The sequence below is a fragment of the Zootoca vivipara genome, chromosome 16 (genome assembly GCF_963506605.1).
Source record: "Zootoca vivipara chromosome 16, rZooViv1.1, whole genome shotgun sequence".
NCBI lineage: Eukaryota > Metazoa > Chordata > Lepidosauria > Squamata > Lacertidae > Zootoca > Zootoca vivipara.
In genome coordinates this window covers 39484020-39506803 of record NC_083291.1, presented here as the reverse complement: position 1 = coordinate 39506803, position 22784 = coordinate 39484020, and the positions used below count along the sequence as shown (strand labels likewise).

Below are 22784 nucleotides of genomic sequence, written 5' to 3'. Positions count from 1 at the left end.
CCACTGCAACCTGCTGCTTTGCCATCCCTTCACCTACTCCCTCTGAGCAATAAGAAGGAGTGGCAGCCTCGCCTCGGGTCCAGAAGGGAGCATGTAGCAGTTGCACAGGAGAGGGAAAAGGAAGCCCAAGCCCTCACCCCGTGGTGGGAGAAATAAAGACACTCTGCACATGCTCAGATACAAGCACACAAGTGTTCTAACAAATCATTCTGCAAATGCCACAATCAGCCTCTGGTGCTGTCTGTGAGCAGATTCAGGGGCTGAGCTCTGGCACAAAACAGTCTTCTCAAGCCCTTGGCAAGTGTGTGCTAACTCTCTTGTTGGGGCAGCCCTTTCCTTTCCTAATTCTGAAACTGCATTCATATATGCTGTCATTTTCATTTCATATAATAAACCAAGCTTTCTTTGTTAATGTATCTCTCAAGACTCTTAATGTACAGCTATTTGTTTGCCGCTCTTAAAATTATTGGGTTGCCCATCTGGCATTTAGGGGGGCTTTAGTATTGCCAGCTCAGGACAAAATTAAATGTTAGGTGTCAGGAGTTTTATTTAAGCAGGGATAGAGGCAAACACATATTCATAAATGGGTACACATTATAACTCTAGCAGAAAATTCCATACCTTGTGTGTGTGTGTGTGTGTGTGTGTGTGTGTGTGTACCTGTGAGTGCTGGACATGTGAGTTCAGACATATACTGTAACACAGTCTAGAATGCCGTATTAATACCTGATTTTGATGTGTGAGGAATGTCTTGAGAAGCACTGACCCTGGAAACCTAGCTTGGCTCAGTTCTGATGTTGTACCACCCCCTCCCCACCCCACACACTTCTGCCAATGCTGTGTATCCCCCTCACTACTAGGTAGCTAAATGTGCTTCTGTATATCTGGAATGTGGGGAAAGGTTGAATCTTAGAAGAACAATATGTGCATTGTTACATAATTAAAGCTAGGTGTAGAAAGGCCATGGAGCTTTATAAAGCATTGCATATGGGAAAACCCAGGGACCAGGCAGGCCCTGCCTTACAGAATTATATTTTGCAAACTATATTTTGATAGTAGGGGAGCACAGAGGAACAGTCAAGGATGCTCTCACTGCTTTCAATGTGTCCTACACACCAGAACTTCCCAGATAATTTTGCACCATATTAGTGTGTGGTGGTTATTTGGTGCCATTTAAGGCACCACAAGTGTGTCTTGTGTGCACCATCATGTGTGACAAATGCACATGGATCTATTTTGCCACATGTGCACATTCATCTGGTGAATGGGGCAGAGGATAGTGCGTGACCTCCCTTGCACCATAGTATATGTGCAACCCTGCATGGGAATATAGATAGGGAGGGGATCTCTCGGTAGATCACCTGCCTTTCCTTGGATGGCCAAATGCAAAGGAAGTAGGGTGAACAGAAAGAAGAGGAGGATGGCTATTCCTGCACCTTTAAGCGTTCTGTAGATAATTTCAGCCAGAGTAGCTTGTTGTGTAAGCTACATCTGCTGCATTTCCCTTTTCTGCACCGCTGTTAAAAGAAGCAGGAGCCACAGGCGCCCGGTTACACCCAACTTTGGGGGAGCCCAGAGCAAGCACATGACATAATGTGCACAACATGCACATGTGATGTCATACGACAGGAGGAGACAACAAGGCCCAGCGCAGCTGCAGATAGGCTGGGTGAGGCCCTTCGCAGGCCACAGAATATTGAGGGAGTCTGGCCCCTCTTTGAAAATGGGGGGGGCTTCAGCTCCCCCAAATGGTGCCCCTGGCAGGAGCCCAGTCCTCTTTTTCACCTGGCTGCCTCATGGGCAGACAAGCCTCTTGCATCTTTAACAGTTGCATAAAAGAAGACAGGTGGGGGCTGGGCGGCAGTTTGTCATGCTGTGGGGATGAGAAAAACTCAACCTGCATTCTTTTTAGTTGCATAGTTGCCTTACCTGACAGTACCTGTCCAATAGACAACTTTGATTTGTAGAACTGGCACTGTGGCAGGTGCTACATAATACTTATTCCACAGTTGAAAGAAAAATCAGTATTTTAGTGCAGCAGCGACTACACTTTGGAACCCCCAGCCTGTTGCCTATTGATAACAGGCGGGCACCTTCACTGTACTTTTTTCAGTACCTGCTTAAAACATTTTTGCTTTGGGAAAGCCTATCTAGACATGTAGATGTTACATGTTTTGATACTTTGTTGCTGTTAATTTTAATCACCTGCTTATCCTTGTTTGTTTTTATTGATACTTTTAATGTGTTTAAAACTGCTTAGAGGTTTGACTGCAATCAAGTGGTATAAAAAGTAAAATAACAACAACTAAATTCCTGCTTTCATCCGATTGTTAAAGACGCGGGAGGCCTCCTTTGTATGGAGTCGCCCCCCCCCCCAGCTGTGATACGTGACTCTGAAGTAAGTGGGGCAGAGCAGGTGGTCCCTCCCCACCTCCCCCAGATTTGCAGCAAGATATTTGGATGTCTTGGGCACCTTGCTATGGTATATATTTGAAACGAACCCTGTGATCCTAGGGGGAAAACACAAGCGCCGCCCTCTCTCTCCAGAGTTCGCCTGGGATGGGGGCAGCAGCTGCTGGGTTTTTGCTGCCAAGGGGGATTCCTCCCCTGACGTACGAGCGGGGCATCCCAATAGCCGTGACATCACGCAGCCGTTTTTGGGGTCGTCCCTGCTCCCAATCGCCCCTGGCGCATTCAGCTCAATAGTCCCTCAGGATGCAGGGGGAGGCCTACCCGAGTTAGGAAGCATTACTGTGGCGCGTTTAAATGCTTTGTGCCTTATTGTTGCCCTTTTGTTGTCATGATCACTGTCTGTTCTGAGATTCCTCCTGCCGCGATCTCTGGACAGGATCACGGCAGTTGTAGGGTTAACAAATGGAAAGGGAGGAAAACGAACAAATCAGGGTCTTCGCTCCCCCACGTGGGAGAAAGGGTGGGGCTAGTGTCAGGTGACTTGGGCAAATCATATGATCAGCAGTTCCCTACTTAGATCGAAAACTTCTGTAAATTTCTAAGTTTTTTTGGGGGGGTGGGGGCGTTGAACGTGGTTTTATGCTAGTTTCTCGTGGATGCCGGCAGTGCATCTCGGGGCTCTCCCCCTCCCACTTTCTGGGTCATATCCTGGGATGTGCTGACTCTGCTGATACAGAAACACCTTTACGCCCCTACAGGGATCACCGCTGGAAAAAGCAGCGAGGATGGATTTGCCGTTGCTGCTGAGCTGGCATGGACGCATCTCCCGAGAGCTGGACGCCGTGGTGGATTTCTGGCTTCAGCATTCGCATGACGAAGAATACGGGTGATGGATCGCTGCCTGTGTATTCATCTAGGGGTCCCCCCTGTTGCCCCCGGGCCAGCCAGTGAGGGTGGTGGTGGTGGAGGGGGATTTGAACACGGGCCCCCCGCTTCCATAGCTGCCAAGTTTTCCCTTTTCTCGCGAGGAAGCCTATTCAGCATAAGGGAAAATCCCTTAAAACAGGGATAACTTGGCAGCTATGCCCGCTTCCCAGTCCTCTACGCTATCGCACTGACTCTCTCATGACATGTGGGGGGAGGTTATGTTTATAGTGATGCTATACACACCATGAAGGAAATCGACCCAAATGGGGAGGGGGAAGAGGGTATGTGAAACAGGGGAGCCCCTCCCAGAAAGGGTGGTGGTGGAACATACCACTGAGATGCGATGAGATACTTCCCCCTCCCTCCCTCCCTCCCTCCCTCCCCTAACGTGGCCTTGCTAGATCCTGAGGCAGACAAATCTACCCTCTAATGCAGGGGTGGGGAACCTCTGGCTTGGCAACCCTTTTCATTTAGCCCGCCAGGCTATTTTTGGGAGGCTGTACCCACCTGACTCATTCTTGATGTCATGCATGACTTGAACCACCTGGAGCCTAGGGCTCTCCATTGCTCCTTGGACCCAGCATGGAAACAAATGTGAGCTGTGGGCAAGATGCTGCTGTCCCTAGATATGCTCGCCTTCCATTTCCGTGGGGCTTGCGTAGCAGAATGTCCTTGCATATGGTGCTCTGTGAACCAGATCTGCCTGCCCTGCTTAAAGGCATTCAGCGTTTTCTGCCCCTGCTTTAGCTCTAAACTCCTGACACTGCCAGAGACAACCTCCTATCTGAATTCTCCCAGGCCAGAGCTGGGAGCTTCAAAACTCCTTGGACTCCAGCTCCCATCCTCCCTGCCCATTTGTTAGATTGGCTGAGGGGCTATGGGGAGTAGTTGCCCCACAGCTTCTGGAGGGCCACAGGCTCCCCCACTCAGCCACGCCCTACGACAAGTTCCTCTTTAGTTAGTAGTTCTCTGCCCTGCCTGCTCTCATCCTTTCCTCTAAGGAAATTGTGGGCCCCACCCTTCCTGGTTCTCACCCCTGCCTCTTGTTTCTTTCTAGGGGGTTCTTTACATGTCTGGGCCAGGATGGGAAAGTTTATGATGACTTGAAATATGTTTGGCTGCAAGGCCGGCAGGTAGGGGTCCTCAGGGGCCGTGGATTTTGGAAAACTTTTTAGATTTTCTGTTGGGATCCCCTTTGTGTGGTTGGGACTGGGGTGGGAAATGAGGCTGGGGAGGGCCAGTAGACATCAGAGGGGCTTCTCTGAAGCTGGTCAAGGCTTAATTGGAACCTGGCTTGCCTGGAATTGGCCTCAGAATCTGGTTTCAGTGCTAGGCCTTAAAGCTTGGAACAAACAGGTAAAGCACATTTAATAAATTAATGGCACAAGTCTCTCCGAGCATGTGCAGAATGCCTCAACACTGCAGATCCCCCGTCAGTCTCCCATATTGGGAAAGTTTTTGCACAAGGAATTTCCAAGCAAGTCTGAGGTCCAGCACCTGTCTCCTTAGAGGTTAAGCATAGGCCAGGCCTGTGCATCACTATGGAGAGCTATGCTCACAGCTCATACCCTGAATGACAGACATCAGTGGCTTAAGCCAGGGAAAGGAAAGCTGTGGCCCTCCAGGAATGGATGGAGTCCAATTCCCATCATTCCTGACTACTGACCTTGCTGGCTGGGGCTGATGAGTGCTGGAGTTGAGCAAGGGTCCTCATCCCTGGCTTAAGCCAAGGCAGGTGTCTGCCATGAGACTAGAGGGCCCAGTTTACCCCTCCATCCCTTCTCAAACAGGTGTGGATGTACAGTCGGCTGTATCGAAAAGTACCAAGATTCCGGCGCCCTGAACTCCTGCAGGCAGCCCGAGCAGGTAATTTCTTCCACTTGTGTACACAAGGGATGGGATTTGGGAATGAAGGCAAAGAAAGGATAATATTGGGTGGGCAGGCAGAGGTCTGTGGTGTGTAGACTGGGACAGGGAGTTGAGATGAGGGCTGAGAGACTCTTGAAAGTTCTGATACTTTGGTATGGTGGTGGGATTATAGCAGTTGTGTCCCCCCCCCATTAATCACCATCATAATCTAATCAGTTAGCCTTTTTTGTTAACTGAGTACTCCTTGTAACAGCCTTGTATGGTAAGCCATTCCCCACCAAGAGTAAGCCTGAGGCAGAGAGATTTTGCCTAAGGCCACCTACTGTGTCTGTGGGAGAGGGGCAATTTGTACTGGGGCTTCCCAATTCGTAGCTCAATCCCTGGCTGTGGTCAGTTGGAGAAAGTGTAAAAAGTTGGTGGGGGGGGCTTGGCCCAAGTGCTCTGGGCATTGGGTTGCCAGTAGTAGAGAGGGTAGAGGTGCCTTTCTCCAAATCTGCTTGTTTCCCTGAGGTGGGGAGTTCCTGTTAGAGCATGCGCGAGTGGCCCCACCTTCGCAGAAGTGTGCCTTTGTCCTGACTCGTGATGGGCGCCCTGTGAAAATCCAGCGCACCATTTTCAGCGAGTGTTTCTATGTCCTTGGGCTGGATGAGCTTGGACGAGCAACTGGGGAACCTCGTTACCAGGTGAGGTCAGGAGAGCTGGATACAGATGTCCTGATCGCCTGCCTCTTTACATGAACAGTGAGCATCTAAACCTTCTTGTCCTCCCTCTCTGCTCCCTCCGATTATTACCTCAACAAAAATACCCTTTCCCCAAAGCTATGGTACACCTCCTAGCACATGGCTGATAAAACTGTAGCCGTAGGGTTGGGCCCAGAGTGGAAAGACCAGCTCATTTTACCTCATGGTGCTGCGGTTAAGGGACGCCTTCCTGTCTCTATGGATACTGGAGTTCCGTTGATAGAACTAGAAGAAGAATAGCCATCATCTACATAGGGGAAGAGGCTGGTCAGCAGGCTGACTCTGCTCTTGTTGACCCTTGTCCAAAGTACTGGTCCATGGGAGGGGCTATGGGCCCTGCTGTGAACCTCTGCTCCCCCAGGAGGCAGTGATGGCCACCAACTTAGATAGCTTTAAAAGAGGATTCGACAAATTCGTGGAGGAGGAGAGGGCTCTCCGTGACTACTAGCCAGGATGGCTCTGTTCTGCCTCCATAGTTGGAGGCTGTAATGCTTCTGAATAAAGAAAGAAAAAATGAAAGGCACAAATACAGGATGGGTGACACCTGGCTTGAGAGCAGTACATGTGAAAAGGATCTAGGAGTCTTGGTAGACCACAAACTTGACATGAGTCAACAGTGTGATGCAGCAGCTAAAAAAGCCAATGCAATTCTGGGCTGCATCAATAGGAGTATAGCGTCTAGATTAAGGGAAGTAATAGTACCACTGTATTCCGCTCTGGTCAGACCTCACCTGGAGTACTGTGTCCAGTTCTGGGCACCACAGTTCAAGAAGGATACTGACAAGCTGGAACGTGTCCAGAAGAGGGCAACCAAAATGGTCAAAGGCCTGGAAACAATGCCTTATGAGGAACGGCTTAGGGAGCTGGGTATGTTTAGCTTGGAGAAGAGAAGGTTAAGGGGTGATATGATAGTCATGTTCAAATATATAAAAGGATGTCATATAGAGGAGGGTGAAAGGTTGTTTTCTGCTGCTCCAGAGAAGCGGACACGGAGCAATGGATTCAAACTACAAGAAAGAAGCTTCCACCTAAACATTAGGAAGAACTTCCTGACAGTAAGAGCTGTTCGACAGTGGAATTTGCTGCCAAGGAGTGTGGTGGAGTCTCCTTCTTTGGAGGTCTTAAAGCAGAGGCTTGACAGGCATATGTCAATAATGCTTTGATGGTGTTTCCTGCTTGGCAGGGGGTTGGACTGGATGGCCCTGGTGGTCTCTTCTAACTCTATGATTCTATGATTCTATGAATACCAGTTGCTGGAAACCACTGGAAGGGAGAGCACTCCTGCACTCAGATTGTGCTGGAGGGTTTCCCAGAGGCCTCAGGTTGGCCACTGGGAGAACAGGATGCTGGACTAGATGGACCATTGGCCTGATCTGCCAGGGGCCTTCTTACATTCATTTGTTATTGGCCAGTAGTCTGCAGAATCCTATTACGGGTGGCAAAAGATTGCTTAAGTACGGAAGAGGAGTCCTTCTGGATCAGACCCAAAGGACTACTTTGTTCCATATCCTCTTCCTACACTAGCCAACCAGATCCTTCAAGCAGCACGTGAGAGCGACAGCTCTTTCTCACCCTTTTCTCTTGGGAAGTAGCACTGTACAATAACACACATCTCTGTTGGTTTGAGGAGTGCTGAGTGGTTGGCTGTTGGGCAGCTACCTGGCTGATTCCCTTGCTCTCTCTCACCCTCCATGCTGATCAGCCCTGATGAAGCCTCAGCAGTGAGCAAATGAGTTTGGCCAAGGCCTGCTGAGTCCTTCAGTCATAACACTTGGAGAAGTGGGAAACCTGACTTCAGGCATGGATGTTTTGGGAGTGGGACCAGCCCTAACCTCAGGTTTCCACTTGGCTAATGGGTATTTTCGTAGGTTGTAACAATGTTCCTGTTGGCAGAGGGAAGCCCTGGCAATGATGAAGGCCATTGTACACTGGGTGAAGGAGGATCCCTCTGAGCTGGGACGCCCACTGCTGGCGGGCGCAACCCCACATGACTCCATGGCTGTTCCCATGATGCTCCTCAACCTGGTGGACCAGTTGTCAGAAGGAGATGCAGAGGCTGCAAGCCAGTTCAGTGAGCTGGGAGGCTGGTCTGCTCAGCGAATCCTCATGCACGTGCAGGTAAGGGGTGGGAATGGCCGGCCTCCCCCCCGTCCTTTAGTCTTGCTTTTGTCTACGTTTGATATGTTTTAGAATAAATTCTTATTTTGCTACAGAGGGATGGTGCTGCTGTGTTGGAGAACGTTTCTGAAGAGGGCGAGGAGTTGCCAGGGTGTTTGGGAAGACAACAGAATCCTGGTAAGAAGGGACCAAGAGCCAGGATGCTTTGGGAGTCAAGTGCAGCAGCGTATATTTTGCTGAGGAATTTCATGTTAGCCAGAACCCCAGGAATCTAGATCAGGCAGCTCCAAACTTCAGCCCTCCAGATGTTTAGGACTACAATTCCCATCATCCCTGACCACTGGTCCTGTTAGCTAGGGATCATGGGAGTTGTAGGCCAAAACATCTGGAGGGCCGCAGTTTGGGGATGCCTGATCTAGATTTTTTGCAAACAAATTTCTAGTCTGTTTAGCAGTAGAGCAAAGTTTTAAAATATATCTGTTAGACCCACAGGTTAGGGTCCTGAATGAAGAGTTGGGCTGGTGTATGCATTGCACTCCATTGCTGGGAGATTTGTAGCCCTCCAGATGTTGGATATCAACTCCCATCAGCCCCAGCCAGCAGGGCCAAGAGTCAGGAATGATGGGAACTGTACTCCCAGCAACACTTCCAGGTCCACACATTCTTCAGCCCTGTATTGCACAGGATCAGGTGGTGGAACTCTGCATTGCACCACTGTAGATTGCAGGGGCCATATTTTTAATGTAACTAGTCATGGGCTTAGCCAAGAGGGGACGGGGATGGGCAGCTGCCCCCAAAATCAATAAAAATCAATAATACATATCTAACTGAGGTTCAGCCCGCACTAACATAAGGCCTGCCCCTCCCAACTAGTTCAGACTTTGCCAGCCTGGTATGTCCTGCCCCCCACCATAAGATAAGTGACGACTCCTAGGGGCCGAGGCAATTTTGACATCCCCCAGTATCAGCCCCCTCAATTTTCAGAGGGTGTTTGGCTCTCCCCCCTGGCTTCTTGCAATGTTGCACAAAGTTGCACCAGGTCCCGCAAATCCTCTGGAGAAGTTGGCGCCTCTGCACCAGAATGTTTTGGACTACAATTCCCAATCAGCCCCAACCAGTATAATTGTGCCGGCTGGGGCTGGGGGGGTGTTGGATATTTGGAGGTTGCCAGGTTGGTGAGGGTTGGCATGTCGGGGCTCCTGTTAGCTGTGCTCGCTTGCTACGTGCAGGGAGTCTTTCCGTGGAGCCTTCAAAAGTACTACACTGTCCTCTCACCCCTGCAGTCTGAAGTGGTGCAGCTTAGATAGCCACCATCTCATACTGCAAAGACTGGCGCATAGACCTTGGCACAGCTCCTTAACTAGCAACCCTGCGTCCACATCCCCCTTGCCCCTTGTGACAGTTTTCTTTCTCCCATCCCCAATTTTTGCGAGAGAGAGAGAGAGAGGCTGCTCAGCTGGGAAGCGGGAACAGTTTCACAGAGTCCCCATCCTGCCACCAGCTTGTGCAAGTCAGTGCAAGTCCCATAAAACTGCTTGGCTGAAGCAATGGCAGGCGTATGCTTCTCAGCCAAGCAGTTTGAAGTAGTGGAGGGAGGAACAAGCTGTGTTGGTGCCTCTCCAATGCAGCATGGTTCTCCTTCTGCGCCAGTTTGAAGGTAGAGTGGGATGGCAGCGTCACTCAGCAGTATATTGCTGGTGAAACAGCCACTGCCCCTGAGTCCCTCTGCCTCCAGTGCCCGGCTGCAGCTTGTTTCTCCCTCGGTGTGCTGGGCACTGGTGCCTAAGGAACTCAGGAGGCGGCTGTTTCACCTGCAATATACCACTGAGTGAAGCTGCCATTGCTGTCTGCCCCTCATTGTCTTGGGCAATGAATTGATACATTGCCCAGGCCTACTGGAAACGGAGAGGAAGGGTGTATCAAAAGGAAAATGAATTGATACTGATTTACATATGTAGCCTTATTTGCTGATAAGGGTCCTTAAGTTGCGCCCAGGCAGGACAGAGATAGCCAATAATGACAGTGGGGGTTGAATCCAGAGAAAGAGTTTAATTCTTAATTAATTAAGAGACTCTTGGTGGTTAAGCCTCACGACAAGAGCAAAGAAACACAAATTGCAAAGCTTCTTATACACTTATTGGGCTCCTTTCCCCCTCCTCTGTAAATGTGCGCACGCAAGGGGGTCACAAGTACATATAAGGATCTTCCTGTGTCCGGTCTTGTGCATAAACACATGCTGACTCATGCTACCCCGGTAGCATCTTCCAGCAGCCTTGAGTGGGGGCTTGCCTGTTTTGTGCGTCAGACTGATAGCGTCAGACAAGACAGTCATCCGTCCTTGATAGCTTAGCAGGGCATTCTGTCTGGCTTACCCTTCGGCACACAGAGAGAGGCGAAGAAAAAAAAAGGCTAAGCCATACACTCACAATTATACAATGCAGGCAATGCAAACCATAGGATCAGAATTAACTCAATAATACAAATGCAAACCATAGGATCAGAATTAACTCAATAATACTATTCTCTCCCTACACATATATTAGTAGTTTTGTATTACTGTAACATTTCTGTCTGTGTGTTTTGTAATATTTTGTGTAAGTTGTCTGTTGTTATGTCAGTTTTCTGTACACTTATTAGAGATATTTTTAATATATTAAGTGAGATAGAAATAAAATAGTCCATCTGCCATGGGATGGGGTGGGAGCCATTTTTTTCCTGTCAAGGGCTGCATTTCCTCAGCATTCTCTTTCGGGAGCTGTGTGGATCACCCCTCCCTCCTTCCCTTCCTCCGGTTGTGCCCCAGAACTACGAGCTGGCACGCGGGGATGTTTCTTTTCTATTTTTTGTTTCTATTTTTTTAAAAAATAATAATTTTATTAATTTTATAGAAATATAGAAAAAATAAAACAGATAGAATAGCAAAAAATAGCAATAACATACAATAAAAGAAAATACAAAAAAAACACTTTTAAATCCAAATCCAAATTCTTTTAACATTGTATGTAGGGACCTCCTTGAGTTCCCTCACTCTGTGTTTCATTTCCTTTTTATCTTTAGCAATTTCCAATACATTTTTATATAAATTTCTTAGGGTTTCATCTCTTTCAAACCTCAATATACTTCACAAATTCTCCAAATCTACAGCTTCTATACAATTCTAAATCTAATCTTAATATTGAATTTTAGCATATTTTTTCAAATAAATTTTAAAATCTTTCCACTCTCCTTCTGTCGCTTCTTCTCCCCGGTCGCGAATTCATCCGGTCATCTCAGCCATTTCCATGTACTCCATCATCTTCATTTGCCAATCATCCACTGTTGGTAATTTGTGAGACTTCCAGTTCTTGGCTAGTAACTATTTTTTGTTTCTAAGGCCATGCAATTGAAGCAGGCTGGTTCCTGCTCCGCTATGCACAGCGCCAGCAGGATTCGTACCTCGTGACCCAGGCTGTGGAGAAGTTCATGAAGGAGCCATTCCGTCTGGGCTGGGACCCTGAACACGGCGGACTCTTTGCCTTTCAGGATGTGGATAAGCTCTGCCCAACACAGGTACAGAAGCTTGGACCCTAAAGCCTACATTCACATGAATTTGACAACCGCCCTCCTGCTGGGATCTCTTGGGTTGTGTCCTCCTCCCCCCACCAACTTTCCCCCTCTCTTCTTCAGTTAGAGTGGAAAATGAAGCTTTGGTGGCCACACACAGAAGCCATAATTGCATTCCTGATGGGCTTTGCTGAGACTCGAGACCCAGAGCTCCTGGAACACTTTGTCCAAGTGGCTAAATACGCTTTTGCCAAGGTAAGGTTAAAGGCTGGCCATGGAGTCTGTTTGAGCTTGGGAGGGCAGGGGATGCCATTAAGTTACCGGTAGAACAGAGGTGGTGAGATGAGGTTTGAAAAAAGTACATTGCTCAGGCAGATGGTCCCAAGCTCAGTCTTTGGCATCTCCTGGTCAAAGGCTCTGGGGGCTGGGAAAGAAGCGGTGCCCAAGACCTTGCAGAGCTGGGTACTGCTTGGACGCAGCACAAGGCAGCTTCCACTGGTCAATATGGTGACCGTCAGCTTCCTAACCTATGGGAGTAGCACCAGGAACCTAAAACCTCCATAGCTCACATCTTACACTGTAGATCATTTTATAATCTGATATGCATATTGTTTCACCATCTTTGCTTGTTCTTTTCTTAGTTCAGTGACCCACAGGCAGGTGAATGGTTTGGCTATCTGACCCAGGAGGGCAAGGTGGCTCTCACAATCAAAGGAGGGCCATTCAAAGGTAAAGAGGCTGTGTGGTGACTTAATTGTGATGGTTGGGGAGGGAGGGCAGTAATAAGATTTAATCTGAGCAAGAATGTCAGCAGGGCAAACCTGCAAGGCCTTTTTCCAGTATTGAAGCTCAGTGGTAGAATGCAGACAGCGATGTAACAAGAGTGGCTCTAGATCAGGGGTCAGCAAACTTTTTCAGCAGGGGGCCAGTCCACTGTCCCTCAGACCTTGTGGGGGGCCAGACTATTTTTTTTGGGGGGGATGAACAAATTCCTATGCCCCACAAATAACCCAGAGATGCATTTTAAATAAAAGGACACATTCTACTCATGTAAAAAAACGCTGATTCCCGGACCGTCCACGGGCCGGATTAATAATAATAATAATAATAATAATAATAATAATAATAATTTATTATTTATACCCCGTCCATCTGGCTGAGTTTCCCCAGCCACTCTGGGCGGCTTCCAACAGAACATTAAAATGCAATAATCTATTAAACATTAAAAGTTTCCTTAAACAGGGCTGCCTTCAGATGTCTTCTGAAAGTCTGGTAGTTGTTTTTCTCTTTGACATTTAGAAGGCGATTGGGCCAGATCCGGCCCCTGGGCCTTAGTTTGCCTACCCATGGCCTAGAGATCATATGCAGAATATGTGTTCACTCTGCTACTGATAACCAGCTACCTAGAATTAGCAGTCCGGGGTAGAAAGAGACAGCAGCAAATACCTACCTCAAGTAAATGCTCTCTTGGGACCACCTGCTGCTTTTGGAGTAAAATGAAATGCTTTCCCTATGACCAGCCTGCCCTTATGCATCCGTAGGGCTTTGAGGGGGGAACTACTACTGCCCTGTTTGAAGTGTTAATGCTATAGCACTATCAGCATGCAAAACTTGTCAAGGACATTTAGGAAGAATTGCAATATCCCCATTAGGGCTGCACCTTTTTCAGGTTTTTACAACCATTACTGTTTTCATAGGCAACCAAACTGCTCTTGATTTAATTAGTTTATAACACATATAGATTATTTATAAAAGCTGAAGATAGCAGGCCCCACGTAAGGCACCAGGGCTCAAACTGTCACACAGGAAGGAAGGAATGCTTCTTTTTAAAATTAACTTATTTATTGATATTTATTCACAGATATACAAAAATACATACCCAGTACAAAGTACTTTCTATAATATACTAAGATAAGACAGCTACTTAGTCTAAAAAAGAACAAAGTCAGAAAGGAGAGACCTGAAAAACAAAAAAGGGAGAGAAAAGGGGAAGAAAGGAAAAACTACAGAACTATAGAAAAGAGTCAGAGGACTTCTGTCTCTCTGTCCTGGAGGGATTTTGATATAGACCAGGGGTCCCCAAACTACGGCCCCCGGGCCGGATGCGGCCCAATTGGCCTCCCAATCCGGCCCGCGACGACCCCCGCCGCCCGCTGCCGTCGCCCGCTCTTACGGCGCGCGGCGCGGCGGCGATCTTCAAAATCGGCAAAAAATCGCCGAAAATCCTTTGTGCGCATGCGTATGGGCCTCTCCCGACCCAGAAGAGGTCATTTCCGATGCACTTCCGGGTCGGGGGAGGCCCATACGCATGCGCACAAGCGATTTTCGGCGATTTTTTCCCCGACCGTGTGCGTGCGCGCATGCGCATGGGCGCGCACTCCCCCGCCCTCCGGCCCGCTGCGCGCGCACTCCCCTGCCCTCCGGCCCGCAGCCCGGTAAGTCTGGGGACCCCTGATATAGACCTTTCTGATTGGCGCCACCAGCTGGCCTCCTTTGGTGTAGAAATTTTTTACCAGGGCCTCCGCGGTTCGGCGGCCGGCCAAGGTGATCGTATTTAGATGGGCTGACCACGATAGTCAATAATGAAAAGTAATGCCCAAGTATTTAAATACCGGGCATTGTTCAATGGTGTTGCCCTCGAGATTCCACGAAGGACTCTGTTTAAGCGTACCAAAGGGTATGATTTAGGTTTTGGAATAGTTGATTTTCAGGGAGTTTTCCTCACAAAATTGCATAAGCCCTTTCATCATGTTGTTAAGGCCTAACTTTTTGTTAGCGAGAGGACTGCCATATCGTCAGCATAGAGTAAAATAGGAACTTTAACCTGATGCAAAGACGGGGCAGGTTGGTTGAGGGCTTTTATAACTGTTACGATGATAATAATAATAATGGTTATAATATACAGATGAAACAGTGGGAACATATGTGGATAAGGGGTTAAAATTTACATTATGTTATGATCTTAAAGAGATTTTTTTAAAAAATGATGTATCATTGGTATTTAACTCCTGAGAAACTAATCAGAATATATAAAGATGTTTCAAAACTTTGCTGGGAATGCTAAGAACATGAAGGGACTTTTTATCATGCCTGGTGTCTACCTGTCCTTTCTCTTATCAAAAACCGCAAGAAGAGCATATATACTCGCCAGAAGCGAGACCCTGCCCACACCTGTCTTGGAAGGATCCTACAAAAAAATCCCATATGCTGAAAGACTCTGCGCCTGCCCATTAGGGGAAATTGGAAGCCCAGAGCACCTTTTCTTTACCGGGTAGATGCCTCTTCTATGAAGAGGCATGCAGGGAGATCTTGGACCCCATACTGGCGAGGTCAGTAGGCCCGGAAAAGCAAATATACAACCTGCTCCTGTTAGGTAAAGACCAGAAGATAACCAGGACAGTCGCCAGATTCTGTGTCCAGATATGCAGACATAGACTCCCTCCTGAGAAGTACCAGCCCGTCTGAATGTCCCAAAACACAGTTCCCTGAGCGACCCAGGCTCAGTTTCCTGCGGCAGCTTTTTAAGTTTTAAGCTTTAAGCACTCTTATCCCCATTGCTTTTATAAATATCAATTTTATTGTTGTATAAAGCGTCACATGTATGATAGGTTCTTTGGAATTGTTCTTCCAAAGGAATTTTTATAAGAGCTGGTTTTCGACCGTAATAAAGTATTCATGCCTGGTGGACATGTAAAAGGGCAAAAAAAAGAAGAAGATACCAATACTGTACATACATTGATACAGCAGATTTTAAAGGTTACTACAGTAGAACCTCAGATTAAGACTACCTCCGTTTATGAAAACCTCCGTTTACGAACACCGCGAACATGGAAGTGTTTACATCCGGGTTCCGCAGTGTCGGATGCGCAGACGCGATCTGTGCAGCTCGCGCATGCGCAGAAGCATGCCTTCGGTGGGCAAATGCCTCGGCGAGCGAACGCCTCCGCGGAACGGATTGCGTTTGCAAACCGAGGTACCACTGTATTAAACTGAAGCCATAATTTATTCTCTTAGGGCTAATGGACACACACTAATGGGGGAGCCTCTTGAAGCAAAGCAAGAATGCTTCCCCAAAAAACCTTACTTGTGTTGTTCATGCACAAATTATGCAACCTAACCATGTCTACACAGAAAAAGCTTATTCTGAGTTCAGTGGGGCTTACTGTAGTCCCAGGTCAACTTAGGCTTGCATTTTAAGATTTGCCACACTGGAATCATCTTAGCCTTGGTGGTACTTATTCTGATCTGTAATATACATTCTGCTAGCTAAACTTCCATTGTGGTGAATTTTTTTAGTAACCTGCTGGTATTCTGGAGAGATTTCAGCCTTTTTACCATTTCCCTCGTTTTTATGAAGTTTCTCACAGCTGTTCAAATGAGCCAAGAGCTGCCCTTGATGGTTCCAAATAAATCTACTTTCCTGTTAGGGTTGCTTCTGCCACTAAACCTTGCTAGCTTACTTGTTTAAGATACATGACTTGAAATACTTTAATGTCCCAAAACCAAGCTGTGGTTAGGGAAATGCAGTAAGAGAGGGTGTTTGGGAGACAGCATCCCTGTCTTGTTTCATTTATTTAAAGCATTTTTATCCTGCCCCCTTTCATTCCTCCCCATGTCTCTCTCTGCAGGCTGTTTCCATGTCCCCCGTGCACTCTATATCTGTGAAGAAATTCTGGAATCGCTCATAAGGGAGACTAAATTGACCAGCCAGGGATGAAACACTCAACTACTTTCTGCCTGGGATAAATCTTAATTCCAGCCACATTCTTCTTCAACCGTGGTAGAAACTGAAGAACCAATTTTCAGACACTTCTCACTCCCAGTTCCAATGGCCATTTTACACTCCTTGGTTGGTCAACCTTGATTTTGCAGAACACCATCGTGAACAAACCTGCTACGGATCCCAGGCTGTGCTCTCTTACAGGAGGAGATAGACTGTTAACCGCTGGTCACACCCAGACCATACATTTAAAACATTACTAAGCACTCTTATACCACTTTAACAGCCAGTTTTCCCCAAACAATCCTGGAAACTGTAGTTTCTGTGCGATGACCCAACAAACCTATAATTCCCAGCACTGTTGTCAAATCATAGTTCCCACGATTCTCCATGACTGTTAAAGTAGTTTAGGAGTACTTTAAATGTATACTGTGAATGTGACCAATATTTTGGCTCTTAACCATTTTCATGGTGGGAGAACTTTGGGGTGGCGGGTTTTTTTATGCTTTCATTCTCTCCCTGGTTAGGGAGCCTTTGCCATTTCCTTGCCCAATGTTCACCACTTGCCTTTTCTTCTTTGAGGGTCCAAATGAATCTGTGCAATTGAGAATCAATAAAAAAGATACACACGGAATGGAAAACGGGAGTGTGTTGGGCCTACCCTGTTGTGCTTCCCCCCCCCCTAATCATGGGGAGAGACACTACTGGGGGAAGGAGCTTGAGGGTCTGCCAGAGGCCTAGTTTCACTGAAGTGATTGGGCTATATACCATATCTGACTGAGTGGTAGTGCAGGCCTCACAAAAATTGCCTCTCGACATATAACCTAAACATGTTGGTGTGACAGGTTCTAGCCTAGCCTTCTCCCTGACATGCCTGTTTTCTGTGTGAAGTGATGCTTTTACTTTATTTTTTTTGCGTCCTTCCCGAAGCCTAGTTAGCACTTTGCCAGCTTGGGAAGGAGTTGGGAGGGCTCTAGGGCACCGCCAGAAGCTTGCAACTCCTCCCCAAAGCCCAGCTCTTCGCTTAACCAGCTTTGGGAAGGCTGGGCAGGGTGTCAAATTTTGGCCTCGCTTCCCCCCACATGACAGGTTGGTGTGCAGCCCACAATTCTCTGTCAAAAGTACTACTGTGGCCCACTTGATATGAATAGTTAGACTGGCCTGAGCTAGATCCTTGCCCACCACTGTAGAGTCTCCTGCTGAGGCCAGCTGGAAATGGAGAAAGAATCCTTTCCAGCCAACCCTGGCAATACATGAGGCGTAGTTATACCAGTCTCTCTTTTTAAAGAGTATTCAGAATGGAGTGAGTTTTGAGAGTAAAAGATGGTGTTCACAGGTGCTCACCCCAGCGAGGCTCGTGTGGCTAGTCCCAGTTGTCCTGTCCCTTGTAGCTTCACTCCCACACTAGGGAAGCCAATACCTGTTTGCATAACTCCTTGTCACAAGCTCGCAGAGGTTTAAGGACCCTTTCTGGAACAAGTAGGTTGGCAACTCCCCAAGGGACCAGGGACCATCGCTGCCAGACAAACAATGTGTAGGGCTGGGTGTCAGGTGGGTGCTGTCTGCCTCTGAGGAGCAAACGGGGAGGTGGAGAGAGAGAGAGAGAAACATTCAATGGGCAGCAACTGGCAGATATAATAATAATAAAAAATAATAATAATTTATTATTTATACCCTGCCCATCTGGCTGGGTTTCCCCAGCCACTCTGGGCGGCTTCCAACAGAAAAATAAAACACAGTAATCTATTAAACATTAAAAGCCTCCCTGAACAGGGCTGCCTTCAAATGTCTTCTAAAAGTCTGGTAGTTGTTTTCCTCTTTGACATCTGTTGGGAGGGTGCCATAAGGCCCTCGGTGCTAGACCTCAGTGCCCGGGCAGAATGATGGAGGTGGAGACGCTCCTTCAGGTCCAGCTTCTGGACCTGGTTGCACAACGGATGCCCGGAAAGAAGGGAGAGTGGTACCATGTGACTGCTCTGCGAGTAAATTTCCCTCAGCTGCCACGTTTCTCCTCAGCCCACCCTGGCATGAAGGTGAGGGACAGTCTGCAGTGACTGAGGCTTTCCCTGTTTTGAGTGAGTTTTGCTCCATACAGGGCCGTCTTAAGCATATCCGGCACAGTGGTGCAAAGATCCCCCCCCCCCGTTTCACAGTTGTCGGCCTTTTCCCAAGCCTCTGCGGGGATCGCTCTCCTCCCACAGAGGCTTGGGAGGGAAGCTGCGTGCCTGCTAGCCATATAGTTGGTGGGGCGCAGCTGGCGGGCATGCAGGGAAAGGGGAGGCCGCCGGCAAAGCCGCGTAGCTCCCCCACTCACTGGGGCGCCCCTGAGAGGCCGGCGCCCTGGTGCAATGCACCACTAAGCCCAATGGCTCCATACATCTAGGCTGTGATCCTGCAAGGCTTGCTGTAATCTTGTGCTTTGGGGTGCTCTGTGGGGCAGGAAGAACTGGTGGATTTCCCAAAGTAAAGCTCATGCTGCTAAGTGGCCTGAGAGGAGCTAGACTGCAGCCCATCTCGGATCAGAGGGCTGAAGCTTAAAAGCAAAGTGAAGCTTGTTTGCACCACGTTGGGAATTGACAAAACTCATTGGGACCTGCAGCATGTGATACAGTCAGCAGTCCCATTGAGCAACTTCCGATCTTAGTCCCAGGAATTTGGCATGCAGATTTATCATCATGGTCCTGCTTGAGTGTTCCAGCCCACTTCCTCTTTTTTTTGGAAAGAAGAAATCTGCAGACACCTTTTTTTAAAGCAGGCACTTTAACTATATATATAGTTGTTCACTCGCCATGATCAATTTGACTGTGTGTACATTGTTAAAGTTATTTTGTCTAAATCTATATATTATCTTATTTACTGTAAGGGTCTAAAATCCACTGTCAGGATTAAGAGAAATGTGATGGTCAATATATCAAGTTTTGTTATGGGCGGTGCTTTTTTTCTGGGGTACACATACCCCTAAACATTTTGTGAATCTAAGTTTGGCCTCATTGAGGGGCAGTATTTCAATATGAGTAGGAAAATAAGAGTACCCCTAAACATTTTTTGGGGGGGAAGCAACAGACTGCACTGTACTCAGGCCAGGTCCAGGTCCCATGCATGTTTATTTGGAAGAAAGTCTTGGTGTGCATAGGATTCTAGGCTGAATCGTACCTACGGGACCGCCTCTCCTGGTATGCCCCACGGAGGACCTTAAGGTCCACAAATAATAATATTCTGGAGATCCCGAGTCATAAGATGGCTAGATTGGCCTCTACTAGAGCCAGGGCCTTTTCAGTACTGGCCCCAACCTGGTGGAACGCTCTTTCCCAGGAGACCAGGGCCCTGCGGGATCTGTCATCTTTCCGCAGGGCCTGCAAGACAGAGCTGTTCCGCCTGGCCTTTGGGTTAGACTCAGCCTGACCCCTGTGTTTTCCTCCCTCATGGCTTGGATTTGTGGCCTACTTGAAATGAGGCCGCACTTTAAATTTTAATACTGTATTTTAATCTGTATTTTAATTAATTGTTTTTATGTTTTATTGTAATTCTGTTGGTGTCAGCCGCCCTGAGCCCGGTTTTTGACTGGGGAGGGCGGGGTATAAATAAAAATTTATTATTATTATTATTATTATTATTATTATTATTATTATTATTATAATATATTAAGTCTAGATGGTGCTGAGTTTGCTCCTGTTTGGCAAAACAATGCTTTCCAAGTACAATGGTACCTCCGGTTGCGGACGGGATCCGTTCCGGAGGTCTGGCCAGATCCTGAGGTTTTCGCAACCGGAGAGACCGCTTCTGCACTCTCTCACACACACACACAGCGGTTTACTGCTACTGCGCATGCAGCAAAAACCCAGAAATATACTTCCGGGTTTGCCACTTACGTATCCCGAAGTTTACGTAACTGGAGGGATACGTAAGCGGAGGTATGACTGTATGCAGAGTGTTTCCCAAGGATGTCGCATGCATTTTCTTGCAATCTTCATAAAATATAATACATAGGCCTGTGTTATTATTCTGGTATTGCTGATGTGAGGAGAGAATTGTTTTCTTAAGGCCATGAAGTAAGCACACGGAATAAGCAATATCTGAATGGGGAGTCCTAACTCATAGCTTAGAAACTCTTGGCCACAATGCTGTGAACACCCTCTCTAATAAAAACCAGTTTTTCAAAAAGCAAATTCACAACTGTTGCTCTGCCATCCACTGGTTGATTCCCCAAATAACATTATTGCACAAGCAGCGAAATGAAGCTACAGGGTCCAACCACCCCCTCCTGAAAAAATAAGGACAGGAACATCCAAGAGATCAACTGTTTTGCAAGATTTCTGTCCACGTGCCTCTTGAACTGCACTGAAGAGGAAATTTGCTCCAGCTGTGTTGGATTTTGGATGAATGACAGTTTGCAGATGTTTTCCGAGCATGCAGAGCAATGATCCCCGATGGATCCCCACTTTGATTCCCAGATAAACAATCATTTGCTATCCAGCAAATAATGGGTAAATTCAGGTAGTCCCATCATGACAAAGGCAAACCTCATCTACAGTCACCACACCCTCTCACTGAGCTCAGTTCATGGTACAAAACAGTGTGTGCCTGTACTTCTGCATAGCCTAGCAGAGCCTAAGCTCTAAGGCTGCCATCTGCTGCACTGGACAAGGACTTCATCCCCTCCAAAATCATCCTCAGAGAACCTCTAGACCTCTCTCCTTGGGTGGGTTCACTTGGCACCTTTCTTGCTAACTTTTATACAGCAAAGGACATCCCATTCTCACATACATTCTGGTAGCACTTAAGGTTATTTTGCTGGCTTAAGTGCATGCTTTGAACTTGGTACTTTGATATGTAGGATCCATTCAGGAAAGCAATCCTCAGTCCATTTCAGGCTTCAAGGGCCAAAACCATCATTTTAAACGGCCCAGAAGCAATCCAGATGGGGCGTAGGAAGGGGGGCCAGTGGGGGTGGTCCACCCCAGGTGTCATCCCTGAGGGGGGGTGTGACAAAATGCCCCCTTGACACCAATCTCTGCGCCTTATTTCTGTGTTTGTAAATTGTTTAGAACTGTTTTTAATATTGTGTTTAATTGCTGTAACCTGCTCTGGGACCTTTAGGGTAAAGGGCAAGAAACAACAACAATTGTCCCATTTTTTCCTAGACCTGCTGCTAACAGTATTTTAAATGTATGTTTATTCCAAATGCAGCTCCATTGTATGCATGCACCTGTTTCCCTGACCGCTGTACAGGCTTTCATTACTCTCAAAATCTCAGTGCTAACTTAAAAAATAAAAGCACTGAAAGGTTTTTAGAATGTGTTGGTTTTCTTGGAACAGTCATATTGAAAGCCATTTAAAAAAAGTCCTGACCACATACTCAAAATTTATTTTAATTTGTTTTACTCTATACTATTTTCCAACCACAATACACATACAAGACAAGAATAAGATACTGTAGTATGATATTGCTATAATTTTTTTTTTGGGTGCACACACAAAGTGGACACACTCCACAGAATACCAATCCTTCGCCCCTACCATTTCAAAGGAATGGCCCAGACTAGCCAAGAGAGATACCGGTAATCAGCAAAAATTATCAGGTATCTTGACAGACAGAACACAAGCTACACTCTCATATTTCTAGTTACAGGTAGGTAGCCGTGTTGGTCTGAGTCGAAACAAAATAAAAAAATTCCTTCAGTAGCACCTTAAAGACCAACTAAGTTTTTATTTTGGTATGAGCTTTCGTGTGCATGCACACTTCTTCAGATATCTGAAGAACTCTGCAGGCTGGTGGGCGCGCAGCTTCCCTCCCAAGCCTCTGCGGGGATCGCTCTCCTGCAGAGTTGCACCCCCCCTCCGATGGCTGGCAGTGCGCAACTACAACCACCCCAACACTATCCATGGTAATTTGGGGGCCCTGGGTGGATATTTGTACCCCGGTGCCGCGTCTGCTAAAGACAGCCCTGGGGTCACGAAGAGTTGGTCACGACTCAACAAGAACAATTTTATCTGCAAGGCGCCTTGAGTCCCCGTCATGGATAAAGGCGGGGCACCACCACCTCCACCCCACTATTACAGGGGAGGCTGAGGGGGGTTTGCTAAAGGCAGAGGCGTCACTGGAACCAAGAATTGCTAGGCAGGTGAAACGCTGACTAGAAACCAGCGCGTTTCTCCCCAGGGAATTAATCTCATTCCACTACTATCTCCTCCCGCTACGAAACACTACTATCATTTTTAAAAATATTTTTTACCGGGTTATCAAGTTTAGAGCGAATCCTTTGAAGCCTGAGTTTGTCTAAACTTCAACAGTCGTTCCTCCCTTCTCTTAGTTGCTTATTGGTCCCTCAACGTGTCACTCAACTCCATCGTGATAAACGATTGATTTACCGGCCCATCAATTAGGGTTCTTCCGAGCGGGAAGGCGTCGCCCCGACAGATCGTAAGCCCTCGAGGGGCGGGGAATAACGTCACCT

The 22784-nt window shown here is 47.4% G+C and overlaps 1 protein-coding gene and 1 long non-coding RNA gene across 2 annotated transcripts; one reads left to right on the top strand and one right to left on the bottom strand.

Moving 5' to 3' along the window:
* Positions 1-3: 3 nt before the first annotated feature.
* Positions 4-16401, top strand: RENBP (renin binding protein). Its single transcript, XM_035140298.2, has 11 exons — positions 4-3002; positions 3171-3298; positions 4397-4472; positions 5130-5205; positions 5719-5891; positions 7842-8066; positions 8162-8243; positions 11440-11615; positions 11733-11864; positions 12251-12338; positions 16238-16401. Exons 1-11 carry the CDS (start codon positions 2967-2969, stop codon positions 16324-16326), a joined length of 1281 nt encoding a protein of 426 aa, XP_034996189.1. The 5' UTR covers positions 4-2966; the 3' UTR covers positions 16327-16401.
* Positions 14882-22751, bottom strand: LOC132591248 (uncharacterized). The gene is made up of 2 exons (XR_009556863.1): positions 22563-22751; positions 14882-17897 (listed from the first exon to the last, which is right to left on the bottom strand). It is a non-coding gene; the product is annotated as an uncharacterized LOC132591248 (long non-coding RNA).
* Between the last annotated feature and the right edge of the window lie 33 nt (positions 22752-22784).